Genomic DNA, 26,813 nt, shown 5'->3' with positions numbered 1-26,813 from the left:
GTTCGATTCGGCTCTGGTTCTCGGTTTTTTTGGTTCAGTCCTCGGTTCTCGGTTCTCGGTTTTTGCATGCCCAGGGCGAGATGCTACCGTAACCATCCGCTAAATATAGATTAATATATCTTATTAAATTCGTTTTTTATTTTAACCCCGAGGTTCTGCAGTTAGTTTTATAGTTAATGTTTATTTAATCTTTCTAAATATTAATTTTTTTTTCTATATGGCATGATCTAAAGTTTAGCTCATGGATTCAAACTCTCGTCCAACCGCACAGCACCCTACAGCTACAACAAACAATGAGCAATGGGGCCACACGCTTCCTGGCCCACGGGTCATCGAGGAGCCAAAGAGCGAGCAGTGACACCGGCCATCTGTCCACCCCCGAGCGTCTGCCGCCTGGGCAGTTATTTCCAGTCCCCAAAGCAGCAGCGGGGTAGTCCGGTAATTACGTAGGCCGGTGGCGGCCGACGACCTCTTCGAGAACCCAGAAAGACTCTTCCTCCGCGTTGCTTCCCCTTCCGGCCTTTCCCGCACTCTGACGCGGCAATCTCGCGCCCCGCGCCCCGTCTCCCGCTTCCGCTCCTCTTCCTCGTCGTCGCCGTCGTGCTCCGATCCCCGGCCGCTGCTCCAAGTCGGGGCCGAGTGATCTCTCCGGCCGACGAGTCCAGGCCAAGGAGCCATCGCCGGCACCAGGAGGCGGGGAAGATCTCCGGCACCATGTCGTTCGATTCGGACACCTCCTCGCAGGGCGGGGACCACCGGAGTTTCCTCCAAATCACGCGAGATCGTAATTATCCTTCTCCCCGTCCCGCTTTGGATTTGCTCGCGCGCTACTGCTGCTGCTGGTAGTGGTGGTTGAAATGGATCTGGCAAAATTGCTTGTGCTGCTGGAAATACCAGCGTGTAATTTGTTTCTCTGGAGCTCTAATCGCAGTAGAGAATTGTACGTCTGAGTTGGCTTTTACTCGCGAAGGTGCTTGAATCCGGCATTGCCAGCCCCGTCTGAGATGGCTTGCTGGATTAGCCGCACTTGTGGCTTAAGTCTGCCCTCGGTTTCGTTACATTTGTTTCTGGATTGCTTACTGTTTATGTGTGCGGATGCCTTGTTCCAACTGAGTAGTGGCAATGAAATGAAGTGGCATATGCTTGCTTGTGCACTAGCAGCCAAACCATTTGATATCTGTTAGAAGTAACAGGGCCAAAGTTTACTTTGAAAACCAACGACAGTTCCTGGATTGAGTATAGCAAAATATGGTGAGATATTGTTGGACTAATAGAAATAATGAGCTCTAGGAATGGTAAGAGATTGTTTACTGATAGCTAGTTCAATATGGGTCGATGTTGTTTGCTTATGCAACTATTGTTGGCATTTTCTACCACACATTTTTTTTTGGAAAGTCACATAGTATTGCCTTAAAAAATCACATGTTCTGTATATATAATTTGCTTTTGAGAAAAAGTCACATAGTATTGCCTAAAAGAAGAGCCATGATATGATGTGATTTTCATGCATACTTGACAATTGTGTGGACATGCCATTTTTGTGTAGCTCATTGTTAATAATTTGCTGAGTTAACCATCCAATATTTTTGTAATTTAGCACGCTTAATTTTTTAGTGATCACTGCATCATTACAGTCTTATTTGTTTTATTCAACTGATTACATATGTCAGTGGACCTTTGCAGCCTACTTTTGTGGTCCATTTACTATTTCATTCGTGATATTAATTCAGCTCGTGATGGCCTGTATTTTACGAACATCTTGCCTACCCCGAAATGCCTGAGACTAAAAGGATTTTGCTGCTCACTGCTGTTGTGTTTTGCAAATATTTCATGTTGTACTTACAATCCATGTATTCTAACTTAGAGGTTTACTTGTGCTTTAATAAATACAGGTCTGTTATTTGAAATGCTAAGATCAACTAGGAAGAATTCGAAATCAACATGGAAGGTATCCTTTTTGCATTTGACACTTTATTTCGAGTTGTTTTCTTGATGTGCCCTTATATAATGAAGTACTTTCCTTGGTGGTGGTTTATTTTGTCAATCCACAGTGTTTGCCTCTTACTATTGCTAACTGTACACAAATTGTTATGATCTTTTCTAGGTTCTTATCATGGATAAGTTTACAGTCAAGATTATGTCATATGCATGTAAGATGGCAGATATCACAGAGGAAGGGGTTTCATGTAAGTAGGCGCACATAATTAATTCTTTGCTGTGAGTTTTGGTTTTTACTCTGCAAAGACAAAGTTTCCTTTTGCATTGGTGCTAAAAATATATGAAATAGAAGGTGGCAAATCATGGTTTTTAAGGCGGAAAGGCGAGGTGCGGCAAGCCACCCCTTCCGGACGCCTAGGCGAATAAGGCGCGCGGCGAGGCAACTCCATACACATACCCTCATCTAGAATAGAGGCAGCACAAACATGCACAAATATACCTTTCTGCTTCTAGTTCTTAGAGCACATGTAGCACTGATCCTCCTCCTTCCAGCAGCCCCAAATAAATAAAAGGCAATGCACAAAAGCCAAGCAAAAAGGCAGCTTGGCAGCAGCACATGGCCACACACATGCATCTGGCACCAGCTCCAACAAAAGCCAAGAAAAAAAACAGCCCCTACAGCAGAGCAGATGCACAAGCCGCTCCAGGAAGGGGTGCCGGCAGGGAGGCAGAGGTGGGCACCCCTTCTAGATCTCTTCCTTCCCCGTGATGCAGAGCAGAGCGCCTGTATCCCCGTGATGTAGCTCCAGGAAGGGGTGCCGGCAGGGAGGCAGAGGTGGGCACGTCGGAGGATAACCAAGAGCTCCTAGGTGCAGCAAGGAGGGAGTCCGCCCGGATTGGTTGGAGAAGAGGAAGAAGATGCAGAATTGCAGATCGATTGGAGGAGAAGGGGCTGGAGCCACGGGATTGGAGAGTGGGCATGGCTAGATTGTTGGAGTAGAGCGCCGCCGCGGATCATTCCAGGTGCTGGCGGCCTGCACCCTCTCTCTTTACCTCTCTCCTTCCCTCTCTCGTTCAGAATCCGCACCGTCGAGCAGATACATCGCAGCGGGAAGTGTAGGCGTGCGGATTCTCGCTCGTTTTCGCATCTCTCCCGCCGCTCGTTTTCACATTGCCGCGCGGCGCCCGCCTTGTTGAAAATCGACGCCTAGGCGATTCATGGCGCCCTGGACGCCTCAATTTCTTTCCAGCCTGGACGACTAGGCGACTCCTTAAAAACCATGTGGCAAATGCAAATGCAAACCAGTTACCTATTGCTCAGGTATTCTAGATCTCCTAAATACAAAAAATCATAAATTTAGGACGCGCTAAATCAGGCATAATGGATAATCTTAATCATATTCCTTATGTTTTTTACATGCCAAAAAATCAGGTTCAGTATATATATCATGCACTGCCATAGATATCCCATTTCTTTTATTGTACATCCCTAACCATGTGTGGGTGGTCATGAAATCTGTAGGCGACATTTGAAATAACATACATCACTTCTAGATCTTTTTAAACAATTTTTGGGAGATTTCAAATGACTCCATAATTGTCAATGAGTCCTTTTTTTGGGGTTTGGGATGGTTGTAAAATTCAGTTAAGAGTTACAGTAGAAGACTCTTCAAGTTACATTATAAGAAATTATGAAGTCACCTGGTTCAGAGTATTTCCAAGCAAAAACCCCTTGGACTGATGGAATGACCTTTTTGATATCGCCACAATAGTGTGGTAATGTAGTACTCAGAGACCAATTCTTGATTTCTTGTAATATGGCCTGCTCAGTGCGTGCAGCATACATTCTGAGAAAATCGTGGATAACCATTCTTGAAATTATCCCATCCCATAAGACCTATATTTTCTTTTTTGTATTTGTATCATGTAGTTTTATTGAGCGATGACAATAGTGTTGAGAAACTCACTTTCTTGAGCTCAAATTGAATCATCTCCTTTTTTCATATATGTTCTTCTTCAACTTCTTGAATATGGCTGCTTATAATCTATTGCCTTGTTTCTTTCCATATTTTTTTTTGAGTTGTGCAACAATTCCTTTGGATTCAAATGCTTTTGTTAGATATGGTATTGGGTCTTAGAGTTTCCACTAGATGCGTAATCTAACATAAAGTCCCAACTATGAAAATTCTTCTGCAGTGGTTGAAGATTTATATAAACGAAGGCAACCATTGCCTTCACTGGATGCCATATATTTCATCCAACCAACTAAAGAAAAGTAAGTTATCATGCTTGAAATGTTTGTATTACAAATCTTGGACCATAGGGTGATAATCTTTTCATTTTTTGCCGTATGTATGCTTATAACCTAGTAATTGGAGAAGTGTGACTAGAACAGCTATCTATATTCCAGTACTTGGTTTGGCTAGTAAAATCTGAAGCAGTTTACTGTGAATTAGTGGCCCAATAATTGGACATATTGATCTTATATGCACTTTGCAGTTTATGCTATCTCTGGCCTTCGTACAAAATTTTTTCTTTTAGAACAGGAGGCTCCAGACCCCACATCACGTGGGAGGTTCAGCACTGGGGCCTGTCCTTTTAGAACAGGAGGCTCCAAAATGCCAAATGGTTCAATTTATATGAACCCAAAGCATAACAATTCAATGTACGAGAAACCAATGACCACTCTCATTAATCATTTTTTTTCTTCAAGTAGCATCACCCGATTCTCTATCTCGTCTGAACTTAGTATCTCTGGTTATACCATCACGTTTAGTTGATGTGCCAACAATTACATCCAAAGGCATAAGCTATCGAGTTAAGTTGGGAAATTAACTCAGGGTGTATGTCAATGTAAATTAATTTCCAGGACCCAGAGATCAATAAATTACTTCCAGCATGGCAATCTCTGTAGAGATTTCTCTATTTCAGTGTATGTGGGTGAACAAAAATGTGGAGGGTTGACATCACGGTTTGTTGATATGGTTGCACTTATCACCCATGAGCATGACACATGCTTAATTAAGTTAGAAAACGAATGTTGAGCTCTTCATGCAGCCATATGTGTCACTTTTAATTTGATGCTCTTAACCATCATACTATGGTGATTGCAGCATTGTCATGTTCCTATCTGACATGTCAGGAAGAAGCCCTTTGTACAAGAAGTATGTACAACATATACATCCAACCACATTTTATTATGTACACTTGCTTTGGTGTTCTATCTATTGACATAGCATTACTCGTGTTGCAGGGCATATGTGTTTTTCAGTTCTCCCGTACATAAAGAATTAGTTGCTCAAATTAAGAAGGATTCAAGTGTACTACCTCGTATTGGTGCACTTAGTGAGGTTAAATGACTCTCTTGCCTCTTTCTTCTTCACTTAAGTATTTTGTAGATTGTCATGTCGACTGTTCATTTTATCTTGTTTTTTTAATCTTCCAGATGAATTTGGAGTACTTTGCTATTGATTCTCAGGTAACCATTTTCCTTCAAATAGATCGTTGTTTGCTGATACAGTCTTGCTGCGATATAATTCTGGAACTACATATATCTCATGAGTTGGCTCATCTTGTATCATATAGCTAGGATTGATTAGAGTGATGGCCACATATTTGCTCTATTAAGTCAAAAAATTGTCATAAAGAACAGAAAATTGTCTTATTCAGACTCTTGCGGGGTGAATAAGGATGAATTTTGGTTCCTCCTGTTGGATCCGTTTACAGGAGATCGAAACTAATATTGGCTGGAGTTCAGGCCTCATCTTTAGCAAACAGTCTGGTTTGAGTTCCATAGGAATTCAATTATGATGCCTCATTTCTTTTCCTTTTAAGTATTTTTGTTGTATTTTGACAGTAGGAAGAGATGAAAGCAACACTCTATTGTAAAATGATACATAAACATACTACCTACAGTCGGTGTGCACATATATCAAGATTCAAACTCTACAATCTTTGACCAATAATTTAGCCAACAATTTTTAACTATTATAGAACTAACTTGATATGGATAGATTTGTAATCAAATGTACTATCCAATAATCCTAAGTTTATAATCATAAAAATTATAGTATAAAATAAATGAATGATCAAATTGTAATTTAGAAGACCGTGCCATATCAAACTACGCCTTGTAAACTGGACGGAGCGAGTACCTATGGGTGGGCATTCGGGTAACTCAAAAATTTCGGGTCGGGTTTTTTGTGTATTTAAAAATTTCGGGTTTTGATAATTGTTACCCGAAATTTGCACGAGATAATGAAAACCCAACACTTCAGGTACCCGAAAATTCGGGTTCGGGTAATACCGAACTGCTTGATTTTATTAAACTGATTGCTAGCAGATCCAAAGCAACAAGATTTCCAAAACAACGAGACATTAAAAACTCAAATCTCCAATGAACTAGTCAAAGCTGTACAGAACAAGCTTAAACAACAAACGCTGCATGATTTCATCCATGAATCGAACAAGCCAACAAGGCATACAACATTCGAGAAGAGGAGCAGAACATTAGCATTAAAAAGGGATGCAGATCTAAAGAGAACTTGCTTGCTGGTTGTCGGTCTCGCTGATATGTTGACGCCAGACCTGCAGCTGTTCTTATCACCGCTATGGGATCCCCGTCGTAAGGGACAGCTAGAAGCCAGAAGCAGCCACCGGCGAGCATGGACGGAAGTAGGCAGCAGGCTCACACCGGCGAGCACGGACGGAAGTTGGCAGCAGGCTCACACGGCGAGCATGGACGGAAGTAGGCAGCAGGCTCACACCACAGGGAGCAGCGGGGGGCAGCACAGCGGCGTGAGGGAGATGCTGGTGAGGTGAGATGCGGAGAGGCTGAGCTGAGGGAGCAGTTGCGGCTAGCAGCCTGACGGGGGCAGCGCCGTAGCGGAGTGGGGAACTGGAGATGTTAGGGTTACGCACAAAAATACCTAGTATCTAGGATGGGCTGTAGCTATGGGCTGTGCTGAAACTCTCTGTTGGACTAAAGTTCGGGTATTTTAGGCTACTAGTAAAATGTACGTTCGGCACGCACGTATTTTGAAAAATCTTGAGTTGTGGATCCATCATACCTATAATTAGTTACGTTCTTTTCAGCAAAATATGAATATTGATCAAACATTCAAACCTATAAATAGATTATTATGATCAGGAAAACATGAATCATATGACAATTCTTCTACACTAAACTATACAAAGATTAGTAGCTCAAATCTTTCTTACCCCCAAAGTAGGATCTAACATATATCGCAAACCTGAACAAAGTAGCACGTGGGCCCTAAGCATGATTACACAATGGTTTTCTTAAATGATGGATTTTTTCTTGTTACTGGCATTACCTAAGAACTATAGGGAAAAAAAGGGCCATGAGCCTTATTATTAGCAAGCAGGAAAAAGTTTTTTTTTCTCTGGGATGCTACTAAAGAGTGGTTTTGTACACAACACATCCTACTCCTTCGTGCTCTCCGCAGTAGACTCGGAGCAATGGATCCGGGGGCAAGGAGCTGGCACCTAGCGTTGGAACTGTAGGAGGGTAAATAATTGATGTATACCTCCAAACCCTAGATGGGTGGGTATATATAGACCTATACATGGGCCTCTTAATGGGCCTCTATACATGAGCTCAATATACTCCAACAGGAACGATCGAGAGGGAGGACACGAGGAGGTGCCGCCTCGGCCACCGGGCACGTGCCGGGCGGGAGGAGGGGGCGTGCCGGGTGCACCAGCAGCGGCAGCGCGGCAACTTTCACCGCGAAGCTGAGGAGCGACGAGGGGCGCGGAGCGCGGCGGCGGTGTGGTGGCTTTCAACGCGGAGCTGGGGGGTGGTGGTGTATGGATGCTCGGGTGCGCTAGGGAGCGTCGGCCGCGCGGCGCGCTCAGCGTGGCAGGAAAAGAAGACTGGTGGCGTGATCGACATGGACAAAGGAAAACTATAGGCAGGTATCCGGAGGTACGGTGACAAAAAAATTGTTATTTGGCAGAAACAATCCGTAACTCTCAATTTCTATGTGTCTACACCCCCTCCCACCTCCCTTTCACCTGACAGGCGGGTCTAGCGTGAGAGGTACGGCGGGCCCAATATTGGTGAAAAAAGTTTTCAATTGTTTTCGATCTTTATAGTATAGATTTGGGTACCAGGATTTCAAACCCGAATTACCCAAAATAATTTCAGGTTTTCAAATTTGCTACCTGAGATTGCTTCAGGTTTTCTGTGTTTTAGGTACTTCGGGTTTGGGCTCGGGTTTTTCCGGTTCGAACTTTGGGCATCGGGTTTTGTGCCCACCCCTAGGAGTTCTATATAATTATGAGTATCCCACAGGTTTCTGGTAATGGATTACCTGTATTAGTAAGAATAGTGATATAATTCATGGCTGCTTCTGAACAAGTATCCAAGGATTTAGTATAGTAATGTGATGAGCAGGTTTCCAGGAGTTTCATTGACACTCAGCTTTTTGTCGCGTGCAGGGTTTCACAACAGACCATGAGAGGGCATTGGAAGAACTTTTTAGTGAAAATGCAGAAGGGTCACACAAGTACAATGCTTGTCTGAACACAATGGCTACTCGTATATCCACAGTATTTGCATCATTGAGGGTATGCATATACATGTTACTTGCGAATTCCTGTTGCCTGTACATTTTCATTTGCTTTTTTGTGTTGTGATGAGGCATGAATAAAAAGTGTTTTTACTGCACTGAGGAAGATGGAGTAATGCTAGGGAAACAGGTGGGTTGGTCGTCTCATTAGCCCTCTGACTGGACCAAACGCCTGACCTTAAACTTACTAGCAAACTATGATTCACAACCCATAAGGTTTGGTGGACAAGGAAACCCTGAATGTTTATTGATTCTGATGTCACCATGGGTTGCTAGTTAGGTCAATCCATTTCGTCTCCATTGCATTGTTACTACATGCAAAGGCATACCAAGACAATAATGATTGTTGACAGCAAACTTGGTGGAGAGACATTGTGGGTTTTCGAACAGGTCAGGGAGTTGAAATGGCCTTTCTGGGATGCACAGTTTCCAGGTCTTCGAACAGGCGGCTTCCAAGGCTCTCCTTTGCATGCCGGCTCTATGGCAACCTTTGATTCTCCTGCTGATTACCATTCCTGGGATGCGCAGTTTCCAGGTCTTCGAACAGGCATCTTCCAATGCTCTCCTTCACATGCATCTTCCAATGCTCTCCTTCACATGCATCTTCCAATGCTCTCCTTCACATGCCGGCTCTTTGTCAACCTTTGCTTCTCCTGCTGATTACCATTCCAACAGACAGCTCCTTTCTGACTCATCTCTATTCTGATCTCCTTAAATTGTTATATTCATAGTTACTGTTGGCCTCTAAAAATATGCGTATGGTTGCATGTTAAAGGCCCTTCAGAAAATTCGTATTAGAGTCTGATAAGAACCCAGGCAGTTTGTGATAGGAAAAGGTCAGCAAGCAAGGCATGTTGCTGAAAAAAGAAAATCCCTGATCTCTGCAGCCATTTTTGTTGGGTGGTGCCATGTTTCTAATTTTATAGGAAATATCTCGAGGAGGCTTCTAGCTCTCCAAGTCTTGTACCCCTATATATTCACCCTTGGGGCTCAATGCAATACAACTCACGATTCATACACAATCTATCCTTCCTGCATGGTATTATGAGTCTAGGTTTCTAGGTCTCCGCCTTCTGCTGCCCTCACGCCGCCCCTAGGTGGAGACCGATCTCCAATGGGGGCAGCGCCCGTGTAGGATGCATGACTGATCCCTTCGATGTGCCGCGCCCGTCGTGGTCAAACAGTTGTAGATGACCGACCTCTCACGTGGCGATCCCCCCCCCTGCTCTATCGCACCTGCCTGCATATCTGGCCCATCGCCGCCTTTATTTCCTCCTAGCTGCTGCCTTGAGCGCGAGTGAGCAGCTGTGAAGGTCGCATGGGCAAGTGCCGGGCTGCCACGCCATTGGAGCACCGGGCCACCACGCTGTCTGTTGATGTCATCGCCGGTCTGCTACGCTCCGCTCGGGCCGGCGACCTCGTCGAGATCCATCGTCGGACGGGCTCCATCGGAGCCACCTTGCCCCAGCTCTTCTACCACGGCCCTTCACCTGCCGCTTCACTGCCATTGCTAGCGGGCCTTAGTGCTGTTGGGCTCCGTACCCAAGGTTCAACTTGTTACCGTGTTTCTTTTTTCCCTATCAAGGATCTGGTTTTCATCTCCTTGCCGTTTCGTCGTCCTGCATTGTTGACACTCCCGAGGACGAGGTTACCGCTGCGCCTAACCAGGCTGCAGCTCTGACACTCTAGTCAGGCCATCACTGCCGGTGTTGCTGCCTTTTCAGGCGGTGGCGCTATCCATGCTGCTGGTCCGCTTCATCACGCTGGCTCTCGATCCGAATCCGCGCCAATTGCTGCAAACTCGCAGACACTGCCACTGCTGTTGCTGAAGGAAGACGCAGTGACGCACTTTAGCTGCACCGTGTACTGATGAACATGTTGGCAAAAGGCTGCTAATTTTCTGTACTGATGCGCCTTTGTTGCCGCCTCGGACCTACGATTCCTGCACAGCTTCGATCACATCCACCTCGACCTATGCTACTTCGGCACTAAGGGGCTATCATCTGCACGAGCTTTTCCTGGTTTCCTCTCCAGCCATAACATTCGCACCGAAGTTCCGACTTGGGGAGAGAAGGGGGGGGGGGGGGTCTCAATTGTTCTCCATCCTGTCTGTTCATGTTGCTTCACTATGACTGTGGCTCCTATATAATCGCCCTCGAGGCTAATGCAATACAAACCCACGATTCATACGCAATTTATCCTTCTTAGTTCTTACAATTTATGTGGACTGGATATGGAGTAGAAGGATATGGGAGTGCAGTCTTAATTGTCTATGGCCTCCACTGTACTAGGTCAGGCAGAGGAAATCTAGATGCTGGAGTGTGGATAGTCCCCCACATCAGCTTCCCCATCGTAATATATTTGTTGATCATGATGTCCTGTGGATCCTTTTGACCTAAATGACAGAACTAGCCAGCCCGACTCATGATTAGCTGTTAGCTTTCCTGGTCACCATTAGCCAGATTCTGTGGTGGCCTTACCCAGCCCACATTTGCTCTTATTTAAACTATCCGATTTATGATGGAAAAGGATAGTCTCCTTGCAAAGTAATCTCTAGGTGGAACAACCATCATCTGTTGAAACAAGAAAAAAATAATTTAGTAGGAAGTGAACTTGGGGGTAGTCTGGTATTAACTCCTGGAAAATAGAGACAAAGTAGATGGTGGAGCTTCGCTGATGTTATCGTCCGAGAGTTAGATTTTGGCGATAGCTTTGTTATAATTGTTATTTCTTAATAATGCCCCCATCCAACTTCCAAAAAGAACTTTAATGCTTGACCTGTGTGCAAGTTGGTTTCAACCAACTGCTTGCTTATAATGTATTAAAATGCATTGTTCTATATATACATTACAGGAATTTCCCCGTGTACACTACCGTGTTGCCAAGACAATTGATGCTTCTACAATGACAACACTACGAGACTTGGTCCCCACAAAGCTTGCTGCTGGTGTATGGAATTGCCTTGCGAAGTATAAAATGACAATACCTGAATTTCCTCAAACAGAAACATGTGAATTACTTATAGTAGACCGTTCAATAGACCAGGTACATGTCGAACATACCCGTGATATAGTTTAACCTCCGGGTTCTGTTCTACATTGAGTATATAGTGTTATTCATTTTATGCTACTTTGTTTCTTTAGATTGCACCAATTATTCATGAATGGACGTATGATGCCATGTGCCATGATCTGCTATGTATGGATGGCAACAAGTATGTTCATGAGGTGAGTATATAAACGCACGTGTCGATGTTTCCATGTTGTATTCTGTTCTATTGTCTCTGTAGATATTAATGGGTTCTTTTCTGTGACTGAAATGAAATAAAAAGGTTCCAAGTAAAAATGGGTCAGCAACTGAAAAAAAGGAGGTCCTGTTAGAAGATCATGACCCTGTCTGGCTTGAGCTTAGGCATGCCCATATAGCAGACGTGAGAAGAATACTCCTTAATGTACCTCCCTACATGATTCATGCTTTTGATAACTGTATGTTTAACCATGACTATTGTAGGCAAGTGAGAGACTTCATGATAAGATGACCCACTTTGTTTCAAAGAACAAAGCTGCACAACTGCACCAAGCAAGGTTTGTTGTTTTAACCAGAGTATTATACTGCTTAGGATACTCTTCGTTTGCTAAGATGTGTGCTCTTGTTATGTGTATTATGTTATTCCAAATTTACCATTCTGCAATGAGCATTAATTAGGTATTAGATGTGGATGACCAGTTTTTTGCAGACACATTTTTCCCCTTTTGTCTACATTAGGTAGTTGATATTGGCATATCGCTTTCCTGGATCAATCATACCGTCTGCCGCAAATTATCATTGCATTAGTTGGACTTATGATGGCAGCATTTCAGTTAGTGTAGAGCTGATGTCGTGCCATCCACCTGATATTCCCCTGGTGAAATGCATGAAGCAGTTCATTGTGCAACATTTATCTTTTTTTTTCTGCTGTTTGTTCGAATACCATTATTTACATTGATCAACAATTTTTGATAGGTACCACTGAAGATATGTGAAATGTGAAAATATGCCACTATAAATCATCCTATGTAATATATGACTTTGTAAAACATCTTATTTGATGCATGCCATATGAAAAGTTGAATTTTTTTACACCAGTTGAAAAATATGCAGATTTTGAACATGCCCCTGAATACTTCAGTTCAAATGGAAATAAAAATGAAACTCAACTGTTTCACTCCTGCACCCTGGCGCCACCACTGACAGCCTAGCCCAAGCTTCTACCCTCACTCTGCCCTGTCCTTCCTCCAGCTTCGTGACGCCGACCGGCTCCCCCACTGTCGGTTATCTCCACAGCTCTCCTTGCCAACCCATGGCTTCAGTGTATTAGGAGAGAATAATTGATTGATTCCTCCAAATCCTAGAAGGGTGGGATATATAGATCCTATACATGGGCCTCTAGATGAGTCTCTATACATGAGCTCACATATACACCAACACCCCCCTGCAGTCTGAACTACCGGCGCAGCGATGTTCAAGACTGGACAACAAGAAAGCCAACACCCCCCGCAGTCTGAACTACCGGCGCAGCGGTGTTCGAGACTGGACAAGAAGAGAGTACAGACAGAGTACAAAGGGCAAATACCCCCCGCAGCCACAACTAGCCACCGACTAAGTTGAGGCTGGAGCGAAACTCCGAGAAGGTCGAGGAGGGCATTTCCTTGGTGAAGATGTCAGCAAACTGGGAGGTAGTCGGGACATGGAGTACTCGAACATCGCCGATGACGATTCTGTCGCGCACGAAGTGTAGGTCGATCTCCACATGCTTCGTCCGCTGATGCTGGACGGGGTTGGTGGAGAGATACACGGCGCTGACGTTGTCGCAGTAGACGAGCGTGCTCTTGGCGAGCGGGCTGTGGAGCTCCGCCAAGAGCTATCGTAGCCAGGACGCCTCCGCCACGCCGTTAGCGACAGTCCGGTACTCCGCCTCAGCACTGGAGCGGGAGACAACCGGCTGCCGCTTGGACGACCAGGAGACCAGGTTGCCGCCTAGGAAGACGACGTAGTCGGAAGTAGAGCGACGAGTGTCCGGGCAGCCAGCCCAGTCAGTGTCGGTGTAGACCACCAGCTCAGCAGAGGACGAGCGGTGAAGCACCAGGCCGAGGTCCACAGTGCCACGGACGTAGCGGAGGAGATGCTTCAGCGCAGCAAGGTGTGACTCCCGAGGATCATGCATATGGAGACAGACCTGCTGAACAGCGTAGGTGAGGTCCGGCCTGGTGAAGGTGAGGTACTGCAAAGCGCTAGCCAGACTCCGGTAGGCAGTAGGATCAGTCACCGGATCACCCAAATCAGCAGATAGCTTCGCCTGAGTGTCGACAGGAGTGGAGCAGGGCTTGCAATCAGTCATCCCAGCGCGCTCCAGAATATCGAGTGCGTACTGTTGCTGGTGAAGGAGAAGACCAGACGGGCGAGGCTCAACAGTGACGCCCAAGAAGTGGTGGAGCTGACCCAGATCCTTCATAGCAAACTCCTGCTGCAGAGAGGAGATGACACTCTGAAGTAACTGCTGATTGGAGGCTGTGAGCACAATATCATCGGCATAGAGCAGCAGATATGCAGTCTCATCCCCACGGCGGTAGATGAAGAGAGACGTGTCAGACTTGGCCTCGGTGAACCCCAATGTCAACAAGAACGTGGCGAACCGAGAGTACCAAGCCCGAGGAGCCTGCTTCAGACCATAGAGAGACTTGTTGAGCCGGCAGACCATATCCGGACGACTCGAGTCCACAAATCCCGCCGGCTGAGAGCAGTAGACAGTCTCTGACAGAGTGCCGTGAAGAAATGCATTCTTCACGTCCAGCTGGTGCACAGGCCAAGAGCGCGAGAGCGCAAGTGAGAGGACCGTGCGCACCGTAGCGGGCTTCACGACTGGACTGAAGGTCTCATCATAGTCCACACCAGGTCGCTGAGTGAATCCCTGGAGAACCTATCGAGCCTTGTAGCGCTCTAGTGTGCCATCAGCCCGACGCTTATGCGTCCAGATCCACTTGCCAGTCCCCACATTGCAACCAGACGGACACGGCACGAGGTCCCACGTCTGGTTGGCAAGAAGAGCCACGTACTCCTCTTCCATCGCGCGACGCCAGTGAGGATCCGCCAAGGCGTCGCGGACAGAGGACGGTACCCGAGAGACCCGCGGCTCTCCCTCGGTGGCGGAGAGAGTCGCGGCCTGAGACGCCATCCGCCGAGTCACCATGGGATGGATATGCCGAGAATCCCGATGGATGACTGGCGGGTGATACACCTCCGGCTCGGCACGAGAGGGAGACGGAGGAGGCGGCGGCGGCGACGGCTCCGGTGTAGGCGTCGCAGGAGCCTCCGGAGCAGGAGGCGGCGCCGGTGTCGGTGCCGAACGACGCCAGTACACCTGCACCGGCTGAGCGTACCGCTGCGGCGCCGGTGTCGGCGCCGAACGACGCCGGTACACCTGCACCGGCTGAGCGTACCGCGCAGGTGCAGGGGAAGGCACCGGGGCCGTGCGTGGCGCAGCGGGAGACCGGTTCCGCCCACGGCACGACCGGAGGTCCGGGGGCCGTGCGTGGCGCGACCGCGGGTACCGGGGCCGCGCTCGGCGCAACAGGGATCACCGGAAGCGGTGCCGATGCGCCGGGAAAACCTGCAGGGAAAGGACAAACAGGTAACGGTGGCTGAACCATCGGGTCAGTCGGAAACAGAGACTCCAGCTCGGGGTCAGGAGAAGGAGTGGAGGAGGTGGAGTAGGGAAAATCCGACTCGTCAAAGACGACGTGTCGGGAGATCAGGACGCGGCGAGAGGTGAGGTCAAAGCATCGGTACCCCTTGTGGTCAGGGGAGTAACCGAGGAACACACAACGAGTCGATCGGGACGCCAGCTTGTGAGAAGCGGTGGCGGAGGTGTTAGGGTAACACACACCCGAAGACCCGAAGGTGGTCGTAGCGAGGAGGGGTACCGAAGAGAGTGTGGTGTGGAGTGGGAGTTGGAGAAGCAGTGGACGGAAGACGGTTGAGCAGGTAGGTGGCGGTGTGGAGGCTCCCAGCCCAGAAGCGCGGGGGCAGAGGCCTGGATCAGAAGGGTGCGCACGACGTCGTTCGTCGTGCGAATCATCCGCTCAGCCTTGCCGTTCTGAGGAGAGGTATACAGACAAGACATACGCAGCTGAACACCCCGAGAGAGGAAGAAGGAATGAGAGGTGGAGTTATCGAACTCCCGCCCGTTGTCACACTGGACGGCCTTAACGGTGAGGCCGAACTGAGTGGACACCCAGGCAAAGAAGTGGAGGAGAGTGGGGAAGGTCTCAGACTTGGCGCGCAAAGGGAAAGTCCAAGAGTAATGAGAAAAATAATCAACAATGACCAGATAATATTTATAGCCAGACATGCTGAGTACAGGTGATGTCCACAGGTCACAGTGAATAAGATCAAAAGCATGCGCAACATGCGAAGAAGAAGAAGAAAACGGGAGTCTAATATGACGACCTAACTGGCACGCATGACAGAGGTGCTCAGCAGGAGCCTAGTACATGGAACATCGGTACTACGACTGAGCTGAGCCAAATGTCGCGGCCGGGGTGACCAAGCCGGTGGTGTAAGGTGGTGAAAGAAGGCGTCACGGCAAAAGCAGTAGACAAAGAAGTCGAAGATGGAGCAGCGGAAGCAGGAAGCCGAAGAGTGTAAAGGGGCCCCGGGCTGTCACATCGGAGGAGCGGACGCCGGGAAGCCGAATCCTTCACAGTAAGACCAGAAGAGTAAAATTCGATAGAACAGGAGTTGTCAGCAGTAAACTGGCGAATAGAAAGAAGGCTGTGAACCATTTGAGGAGCAACAAGAACATTAGTAAGACGAGGAGTAGAACTCACGGCGGTGACAGGAAGGCAAGACCCATCACCAACCATGATAGAAGAAGGACAAGAGGGGTGTGGGGTCGGATAGAAGAGAGGATACCGGCATCAGGAGTGGTGTGGAAGGACGCACCCGAGTCCGCGATCCACTCGGTACTGACCGGCGGCGTCAGTCCCATGGTGCCGAAGGACTGCGCCAGAGCGGCCTAGTCCCACCCCCTAGGCCAGGTCGACTGCTGGCTGGGCTGAGCGTGCGGGGTCCAGTACGGCGCGGAGAGGGGAGCAGCACCGGTGAACATGGCTGTCGGCTGGAGCTGAGGACGAGGCCCCCCTCCCGGACCCTGGAACGGCCACATCGAGATGCGCCCTGACCTTGGGTTGCTGAAGGATGGCCCCAGGGCGTACCTCCAGAGGCAGGGACAGAAGCGGGAGTCGGAGCCGAAGCCGGCAGAGTCGGCACGCCCTGACGGCCCCCACCGGTACCGGTACCCCTAGAATCAGGGCCACCAGTGCCACCACCACCACCATGCCCCCCCCCCCGACGATGTCCACGGCCCCCCCACCTCTGGTCTCCCCGGCGGGAGCAGCACCAAGGAGAGAGGTGGCAGGGGCGGCGGAGGAAGCTGGTGGAGCAGCGACGAGCGCGGTGGAGGTGGACGAGGGCGATCCATGCGCGAGACCCCTGGTGATCTCCTTGAGGGCGAGGTCGTCCCGGACCTGCAGGAAGGAGGAGAAGGGTCTCTGGCGGGCGATCCAGCTCTTCAGGTGGTCGTAGGTGCTGCTGAGGCCCCGCAGGACATTGAGCATCAAAACCCGATCGGACACCGGATCCCCGAGGTAGTGAAGAGCATCAGCCATGCCCTTCATCCGCCGGCAGTACTCACCAACAGAGAGGTCCCCCTGCACGAAGGTGCGGAAGGTGGCGTCGAGCTGGAGGGCGCGGTACTCGGCGTTGCCGAGGAACTGCCCCTCGAGCGCCACCTAGGCCTGCCGCGCGGTGCCACCGTGGGTCCTGACGAGGTCCTGAAGATCTAGGGAGATGGTCCCGAAGATCCAGGACATGGCGACGCTGTCGAGACGCAGCCACGCCACGTCCTGCGCCTCGATCGGCATGTCGAGGAGGATGTGGTCGTCGAGGGCGTAGTGGCGGAGGGCGAGCAGGACCTGGTCCCGCCAGCGTCCGTAGGAGGACGTCGGGTCGAGGAGGACGGTGACCAGGGCCCTGATGTTCTGGACGCCGGCGGCCTATAGGTGGAGCTGGGCGACCATGGGGTCGGTTGGGTCGTAACGGGGTCCAGATCCAGCAGGCGGGGCCTGGCGGGAGGAACAGGTGACGGGCTCGGGGACGACGGGCTGGCCGGAGGAGACGCGGAGGAAGTGCTCCGCCTCGGCGACCCGGAGAGCGAGGTCGTTGGCCATGGCGCGCTCGCGCTCCCAGGCGAGGGAAGCCTCCGACTTGGCGGCGAGTAGGGCCGCGTTGAGAGCGGCGTCGGCCTGCTGCCCACGGAGGGCGGCGGCGGTGAGCGGCGCATCCGCTGGCGACATCCCGAGCCTGGACCACGCGGGATCGGGCGCGGCGTCGGCGGCAGGCTGCTTCCTGGCAGCGACGGCGGCGTGGCGGGCGGCGGCGCCTTGCGCGGCGGCAGCTGCAGCAGCAGCCGCATCAGGCGGCGGCGCGTGCGGCCCAGGCAGCTGGGGCGGCGCGTGCGGCCCCGGCAGCTGCTGCAGCGCGTGCTGGGGCGGCTAGGGCGGCGCGTGCGGCCTAGGCAGCAGTGGTCCAGGCGGCAGGGCCGGGCCCTCCGCGTCCGCGGCGGCGTCCCCTGCCCCAGCTCCCCTGGCCGCGGCCCCTGCCCCAGCTGCACCACTAGCAGCGGCGACAGCGGGATCTGGGAGGGGCGCAAGGGCTGCTAGGGCTGGGCCGCAGCCAGCGCGGTGGCGGCCAGGCCGCGCCAAGGGCCGGCGGCGGCGGCCTGGATCAGAGGAGATCCGGCGCCGGCGGCTGGGGAGGAGAATCCGGGAGCAGGGGAGGAAGGGGAGGGAAGGAAGAAGGAGAGAGGAGGGGCGGCGCCGGCGGTCGGCCATGGCTGCCGGCGTCGGTAGCGGTTGGGGTAGGGAGGAGAGGGAAGAGAAAAAAAAATCTAGGCTGATACCATATTAGGAGAGAATAATTGATTGATTCCTCCAAACCCTAGAAGGGTGGGATATATAGATCCTATACATGAGCCTCTATACATGGGCTCACATATACACCAACAAGTGACACCACCACTGCCCATTTCTGTCTGTCTTGGTCCCAGCTTTCCACTAAGCTCAGGTTCATGGTGAACCCCTGGTCTTAATCTTGAAACCCTAATGAGTTCAGTGAGGAGGGGCAGCGGCCGGAGGAAAACTGTGTTGCGACATGTGGTCGTAATATGGTAAAACTTTTTGGAAATGCAATCTGGCTGAACTGGTTTGAAGTAACCTAATTTGACACTTCGTTTACATAATTGAATGCAACAATAGAACTGTATATGAAACTGGTTTGAACCGGCTTGTTTTGAGAAAGGGTTATCATTTTGTAACCATCTTTACATAATTGAATACAATAATATAATTGTATATGACTGATTGATAAGTAGTAACCGGACAAAAGCTGTTCTAGATCAATCATATGAGATACGATAAGTAGCTGTATTGTATTTTCAACTGAAAATGAAGTATAACCTCTTCCTTTTTTTTTGAGAACAAGGACTCCATACATTAAACCTCAGACTTACAGCAAGTTCAGGTATTCAAGTACTGGATGGGGTGCCTCAATGAGCCACCCACTCGTTCCATGGTACTAGAAACCTGCTTTGCGCACTGGTTTGCAAGCTGCAGCCATATTACATGAGTGAGAGATGAAACAAAAGATTAAAATCTTTTTTCTCGAATATGCAGGAGAGCTGCATATCAAACCTTGTGACCGCGCAGCGCGGCATGCCATGGCAAGCAGTCGATCTCCGTGGCAAGATGAGCGCCCACATGTCTGGGCTGCTGTCAGCACGCAGTGTAGACATTGCGCCTGAGCTTGCCGCGTTGAAACAAACAAAAGATTAAAATCAATACAACTCCTACTAAGCTCCTGGATTTCAGCTAAAACCTAGGTCACCTCTGATCTCTGAATTTTTTTGACTCATCCACAAACTAACCAGCACTTGGTTGTCAGTTTCTCTAATCACCGGAAGAGCTCCCTGTTGGACAGCAAACTGCAAGCCATTTCTACATGCTAGGGCCTCCATCATGTGTTCTAAGGGCACTCTTGTACCAGATGGCTCTTACCCCTCGAAAGATTCCATTCTCATCACGAATCACCATACCTGGGGCACCACACTTCTCTTTGAATGCAAATATGGCCCGAGAACAATAGATTGATAATGGAGAGGCAAAGCTTATGTGCATATGTAGGCAAGGATGTCTCGAGCCACGTATGTGGATATGGAACAATAGCATAGGCAAGGAACAATATCCTTATGTGGATATGGAGAGGCAAAGCTTATGTGCATATGCGGCAGCATAGGCTTTGTTTGGTTTATAGAAATAGCGCCAATTAGAGGAGATCCTTGCCTAATACAGGGTGCGCATGGTCAGGAGGCCTATGCTGCCGCCACCCATAGCCTAAGGGCCCACCTAACATAACCAATGCTAACACTCTTCAACATAGAAGGCCCCCATCAGAGTTGCATTTGATCCATCACCTTGGAGGTTTTGTCCAGCGCTTAAAGCATCAGATAGTTTCACTTGTTTATTTGCATGAAGCAATTCCCACAAGTTGAAAACTGTATCAAGTGACCAAAAAATAGTTTATCTCATCAACATCATCTCTCCATGTATCCTTTTTGCTTCTGTCTATCCATAAAGTCCACATACCACACATGATGAACAAACCTGCCAACAGTTAAATCACAAATAGTTTGATGAGACAGCTTGTTTCTTTAAATTGATATTGTTCTGGGACTAGTTGCTACTTTAGCATAAGGCTAGTTTCTTGTTTGCTGTGCTTTGTTAACTCTGCGTTTCTGTTCAATTCTGCTTTGAGGAGGTAAGATCTTGTTTTGTAAATCGGATAATACTTTACACTTCTGCTGGCATACAATGGTCAGACATTCCTTATTTTCTCCTTATTCTCTGATTAAAATTTCCTTGAGTAAGTATTGATTAGGGTTTAGGATTGATCATGTTATTCCTTTTCTTAACTATCAGAAATGGTGGAGAGCTATCTACAAGAGATTTACAAAAAATGGTTCAGGCTCTTCCACAGTACAGCGATCAAATTGACAAGCTTTCCCTGCATGTTGAGGTTGGTTTTTATATTTTCTGTATCAAATGTTAAGTTGTTCATTATCACTTGTCTAGTGGTGCACTACATTACTCGTAAGTCAAACATGGACTTACATGGATTGACAAAGATCCACACTTGTCCTATTAAGATTTTGTGGACACCTTCTCAAGTTGCCTTTTCCTTTCCCTGCCCCGAGTAATGTTTTATCTGTCTCCTGTTTTCTGTTTTTTGCCCTGCGAATGAGTTCATCTAGAAAAACTCCAGTGGTATTCATCCAGTTTAAAATACAATCTATTTTTGGGGTCACAATATATACGTAGTTATTTATAAAAGAATCAGAATTTCTTTTGTCAAATTTAGACTCTATATTCTTTTGTTTGATGTTTTTTTTTCTAAAGAAGTTGCACAACTTATTATTGCTTTTAACTTATTGTCTGTATGGTTAAGTGGTATGCTTTTCTTCTGTATCCTATCCTATAGACAGTTATTTGCTTTTATAAGTATTCTATACATGTTCCATCTTTGTTTATTACATGAAACATGTACAGAATGATTCTATATTGCATTTCTTTCACTTAGTTTTGTACAGATTGCAGGAAAACTAAATAACATAATACGGGAACAATGTCTTCGGGATGTTGGACAGCTAGAGCAAGATCTTGTGTTTGGCGATGCTGGAACAAAAGAAGTAATCAATTTTTTGAGAACACAATTGGTAATTTGCATTTGATCTACATAGGTTCACATATTGCACTTCTCCAAATGTTATATTTTGATTTACTCTCTCAATGCAGGGTGTAAGTCGTGAAAATAAGTTGCGCTTGCTGATGATTTATGCAGCACTTAACCCAGAGAAGTTTGAAAGTGACAAGGGTGCAAAACTGATGCAGGTGAATCTTTAGTCTAAAATTTAATTGGTCCATGTCAAGAACTTTTTAATTTTATTTTAATGTGCCTATTGGAGCAAGCTGTTTCTTAGACGAATTGTCAGTTTTCAGGGCACACTGTTTTCTTTAGGCTCTTCTGTAAACGGTCTTTTGCTAACATTGAACTTTACCCTTGTTTAGAAAATAAACCTATAACTGAAATTTGGGTGAAACACAAACCTCAACCAACAAAATCGGACAAGTTACAGTGGTTTATATCTTGCTCTAAAGCTGACATGGATATTTTGGCCTATGAATTGGATTGGAAAAGCAAGGTGAAGTGTACTCGCCCTCCAAAGAATGCTCTGAGCAGCGATTAGATGAACTTGATAAATCCTTGCTTCCTTCAATAAAATAACATGTGCTGCATTATAAAGCCCACCTCCAAACAATTGATACAAAAAACAACCAAGCTAACAAACCCAATCTACTAAACTTCCAAATCTTCTTGCTAACTGATCTCCTAAAGGACAGATGACAGCTTATCTCTATGGCTGCTGGCTTTGCTGGGCCCATGGGTGCCAATGTTGTGCTGCTGGGCCGCCATTCTTACTTTTACAATAGTAGCACTTTGCCATGTCAGCGTCCTCACTCTCCGCAGCAAATAATAAAAAGGACAAAGTGATCCACATGTCAGGCTTGCTACCTTCTCTCTCCCTGCCTTCTGCCCCCTGCTCTGGTGAACCCTCACCAATTTCTGGACATCCCTGCCTGCTCAACTACTGCCACATCTCCTTGGCTGTGTCCATGGCTGCGGCGAACATAGTGGATGTTTCAAGTTCATGAGCACTGTCAGCGCAAGCAAAGGTTGGTACCCTAATGGAGATGGATGTCCGCCACGGTGATGCATTGGATGATGTTCAGGATAAGTGGATAAACCATGGCTCTCAGATCAGGGAAACGAGAGCCCTGTCAACTGCCGTTTGTGAGACCGTGAGGGAGGTCTGAAATGGGCACTATCTGTTCCTTCCTCAACTATACTGGATCTCCAGAGTCCTCCAAGCCATTTGGACATGCCAATCCAACCAATCATGCTAGTAACACAAACACACCTATCTTCCTTCTCCCCTGGAGTGGAAAATCATTTATGCTTCAAACTGATTCTTTCTTCAATTTGGTTTGGATGGCCTAGCTTGCTTGTTTTGTTCTGCAGAAATGCAGAATCATTCCTCATGACCTTACAGCTGGAGAAAGATCGTTAGAGAAGCGGCCATGGTGGTGGAGATCTGGAACACAAGACTAAGGGAGCAAAGAGAGAGGAGGATATGGCTATAGGTGAAAAAAAAAATAGATTTTCTGGAGACAGTGCTGATGGGCAAGTAGCACCAGTAGCATCTGCATGAGCCTGAGACCAGGGCACGATTGGGTAATTTGCCCAGCATTGAGGTTTTGTTTTTCACCCAGTTTACATATTTTGGCTTGATTTTGAACACGAAGGAAAATCATAATGTTTTAAATAAACCCTTGTCCGACATAATGTTCTTTTCATTAATAATAAGCTTGCATGTGCTTGCTATAAGGATTGGCATGCATCCTGTGTTCATGTCCATTGGTACCAATAAGGGTAACCATTGATAAATGATAAACTGCTGCCATGGTAGGAAGTGACCATAATAATAATAATAATGTGAAATTCCTAACTTTGACAGTCACTTGCCTTGATTCTGAGATGTTTTACAGCTGGCAGGATTATCTGATGATGACATGATTGCTGTAAATAATATGCGTTGCTTATGTGGGCCTGATACAAAAAAATCCACAGGAGGAGGTTTTACACTGAAATTTGATGTTCATAAGGTAAAATATTGAGGTTCTTTCTCTAGTTGTATTTACATGTAATCTGGATTTCAAAATGTATTCATTTTTCCTATTGATAACAGAAGAAACATGCACATAGAAAAGAGCGAACAGGGGAAGAGTCAGCATGGGCATTGTCCCGATTTTATCCTGTTCTAGAGGTATAAACAAATGCTCTTTTTTGTCTGCATCATTCTATTCGCTTGATGCTAGTAATGAATCATCTAAAACTTGTCAGTTCAGGTTCAGGTTCTTTGCATGGACTTTGCTTGCAATTCTATTCTTCATGCCTCACGTGGATTTAATATTCTTAAGATGCGTGTTATATAAGTTACCCACTTTAGGTACAAGATTAGATTTTCTCTGTTTTATTTTATCAAATACCCTCATGATATTTATGAAGTTTTTATATAATGAAGTTCCCAAGTTAATGTAACATTTCTTACTAGAAGATATCCTTGCTTATGGGTGGTTTTGAATTTCTTAGAAAATATGACAAAAATGGATAGTTTAATCAAGGCAAAAGAGATATTTAACCTGGAAAAACCTTCTTGAAAAGCCAAAGACCCACAGAGCTGAAATCTACTTTGGATGAGAGTTTATCATCTGGATATAAGAATGATCATATCTCATCCCATTCAGCTATGGAGATATGACTATGGGGCACTAAAAGACTTGGTGTAGTACTCTAATCTGCAGGGCTGCTGTTTGTACACTCAAACCACGCTCACCACCAGAAACACGACCAAATACTGCGATCAGGCTGAGGAAACCATCAATCACCTGCTGATCGATTGTGTCTTCGCTAGGGATGTTTTGTTTAATTTTTTGAGGAGAGCTGGCCTGCAGACTCTCTCCCCCTGCTTGGATGGAAAAAATTTTGAGGACTGGTGGGAATTTAGCGCTGACCCTGTGCCTGCCCATACTAGAAAAGGCCTTATCTCTCTGATTACTCTAGGAGCCTGGACTTTGTGGACTCATGGCAACCCTGTGTTTTTTGATGGGGCCTCTCCCAGTGTTTCTAGAGCCATGGAGTCGGCCAGTGAGGACTGAGGAGCTACATTTGTGGGGTTTGGCTGGAGCTCGAGGAGTGAATCACCTTCTCGCTCTATTGCCAAATGAAGAGTGATTGTATAGGTCGAGGTTAGATGTATTTTTGTGACAAAGGTGTTAGTTTGTTCATTTAGTGGGGGGGGGGGGTGTTGTAAGGGTTCTTAACCCCTTTTTCTTCTTAATATAATGATGCGCAGCTCTCCTACATGTTTGAGAAAGAAAGAAAATTTTTTCCCCTAAAATCATGGTGACGCCATGATAGACTTCTTGAAATGCCTTTGTTTTATGTTTTTGTTTTTATTGGTACATGGACTGACATACTTACCTGTCCTACAGGAATTGATTGAGAAGCTCAGCAAAGGTGAGCTGCCAAAAGATGAATATAACTGTATGAACGACCCTAGTCCTAGTGCTCATGGACTGCCAACCACTAGCTCTCTCCGAACAAGTCCAGCTCATTCAATGCGATCTAGACGAACAGGTGGCACATGGGCCAGACCTCGTGGATCTGATGATGGATATTCAAGGTGAGTTGTGGCTAGTGGCTACTCGTCTCTTGGCCCAATATTAAGCATGAGCTGAAATCATCGTTATTACCAAGAGAAGTTAGGAAGAGAGGTTGTTTCAGTGTCGATGTTATTTTATTTTCCAACTTGTATAATCTCAGCAATGGTGCAGAAATATTGCCCCATACCGAAAAGGAACTAGTTAGGAAGGTCTGTTTCTATTCCTTAATAGATGGCTTTCAGGGATATTAACAATATGGAAAAACTATTAATGTATTCAAGGACCATATTGATCCTAAATTATAAATTCCGAAAAGAAAGAAAAAACTAACCATATTGATCCTAAATTCTAAATTCCGAAAAGAAAGAAAAAACTAACCATATTGATCCTAAATTCTAAATTCCGAAAAGAAAGAAAAAACTACAAGTTTTGTCATTAACCAAGGAAAAAAAGATTCGCAATACTTATTTCTGTGAGTCCAATTTATAGAAGTGGAGATTGATAAGATGTTGATATGAATTATACAAATTTTTAGATCCAATATGTAAGAATCCTCAACAAAGTACAACTCGTTTAGATCTAACTATGGAGTGTGTTTCAAGCATGGTGTAAATGCATTGAGTGAAACTAGTTCCTCCATCACAAAATCTAAGGTGTGACCTGACTTGGCACGGTCTCCCAAACTATTCTTTGACTCTTAGTTCCTTCTATACTGCAATGTTTGTATTAACAAAACCATATCTAGGGATGAAAATAAATCGGATACAGAACAGATATTTAAAGATACAATACAGTACAGATATTTATTTTCTCATTTTGGGATATGAATATATCAAATGTGTTGGATATTTATACCTATCCTATTCACATCATATATTCCATTTGAGTATCTGTATACAGATATGGTATGGAAATTGATATCCAGGTATGGATATGGTCTATTCGCATATCATATATAAACCATGAATCTTTGTATGTACTTTCACGTAATAAACCTTTGTGCATTCTATTTTCAAATCTATGCAAATGTAAGTTATAATCTGTTATTTAACTTTCAGCACCATCTGCTAACAACTTTGAGCATTTTCCAGTGATTCTGTGTTGAAGCATGCATCTAGTGATTTCAAAAAACTTGGTCAGCGTATATTTGTTTTTGTCATTGGTGGTGCTACTCGTTCTGAGGTATGTTCAGTACATCGCTTGCATACATTTGCATGTCGTGCATTGGTATCCAAATACCCATTATTTTGTCGGTATATTTTTTCATCCCACGTGCTGTAACCACTAACCAGTATTGTCATTTTTCCAGTTACGTGTTGCACATAAACTTTCATCCAAGCTGAAGCGGGAGGTCATCCTTGGTTCATCCAGCCTTGACGATCCTCCCCAATTTATCACAGTAAGTAGCTTGTGATGTTGCTAGTCATCTCCGATATGCTACGTCAGCAAAACTGAGCATGGTTGCCATGGTTTGCAGAAACTGAAGTTGATGTCAGTAGACGAACTGACACTTGATGATCTTCAGATATAAATAGGGCCATACCCACTTTGAAGTTGGAATGGTGCTCAATATGAGCCGTAAATTGTATGTATTCTTATTTTCTTCATAATTCCTGTATCAGCTTGTGGGTGGGGCAGAATCATGTTCATTCGGTAGAAAGTGTAGACTCAACAGTACCTACTCTGATTGGATGAATGTACATAATAGTGAACATCAGCTGCAACTATACGGATCATTTTTAGATTGGGCCAATGGTTTGTTGGTTTCAATGAACTAGATCTCTATTTCTTTATCCACGTATGTTGGAACTGATTATATAAGCTGTAAAATGTAACAGTTATGGTA

At 46.4% G+C, this 26,813-nt stretch overlaps 1 protein-coding gene across 3 annotated transcripts; it reads left to right on the top strand.

Moving 5' to 3' along the window:
* The first annotated feature begins 432 nt into the window (after window positions 1-432).
* Window positions 433-26,813, top strand: LOC120700203 (probable protein transport Sec1a). Of its 3 annotated transcripts, none has more exons than XM_039984432.1 (21): window positions 433-784; window positions 1,893-1,948; window positions 2,105-2,186; window positions 4,135-4,213; window positions 5,052-5,102; window positions 5,192-5,288; window positions 5,384-5,416; window positions 8,404-8,532; window positions 11,388-11,579; window positions 11,678-11,761; window positions 11,866-11,964; window positions 12,045-12,118; window positions 20,606-20,702; window positions 21,274-21,372; window positions 21,479-21,574; window positions 23,291-23,407; window positions 23,491-23,568; window positions 24,797-24,987; window positions 26,059-26,149; window positions 26,277-26,366; window positions 26,445-26,813. In XM_039984432.1, exons 1-21 carry the CDS (start codon window positions 715-717, stop codon window positions 26,496-26,498), a joined length of 1,959 nt encoding a protein of 652 aa, XP_039840366.1. In that variant the 5' UTR covers window positions 433-714; the 3' UTR covers window positions 26,499-26,813. The 3 variants fall into 3 exon arrangements, with proteins under 3 accessions (XP_039840366.1, XP_039840358.1, XP_039840370.1); XM_039984424.1 differs by having other exon boundaries at window positions 438-784; window positions 21,274-21,399; XM_039984436.1 differs by lacking the exons at window positions 433-784; window positions 4,135-4,213 and having other exon boundaries at window positions 21,274-21,399; window positions 26,445-26,762.

This window comes from Panicum virgatum, chromosome 1K (genome assembly GCF_016808335.1).
Source record: "Panicum virgatum strain AP13 chromosome 1K, P.virgatum_v5, whole genome shotgun sequence".
In the NCBI taxonomy this organism is placed as follows: domain Eukaryota; kingdom Viridiplantae; phylum Streptophyta; class Magnoliopsida; order Poales; family Poaceae; genus Panicum; species Panicum virgatum.
Note: the sequence above shows the minus strand (reverse complement) of the source record. Positions and strands in the feature narration are given on the sequence as shown.

Excerpts from the sequence above, each read along its gene's own strand:
- LOC120700203 (XM_039984424.1), top strand. The coding sequence starts at position 715 with ATGTCGTTCGATTCGGACACCTCCTCGCAGGGCGGGGACCACCGGAGT. Across the intron at positions 785-1,892 it reads CCTCCAAATCACGCGAGATC|GTCTGTTATTTGAAATGCTA; the intron begins GTAATTATCCTT and ends TAATAAATACAG. Across the intron at positions 26,367-26,444 it reads ATCCTCCCCAATTTATCACA|AAACTGAAGTTGATGTCAGT; the intron begins GTAAGTAGCTTG and ends CATGGTTTGCAG.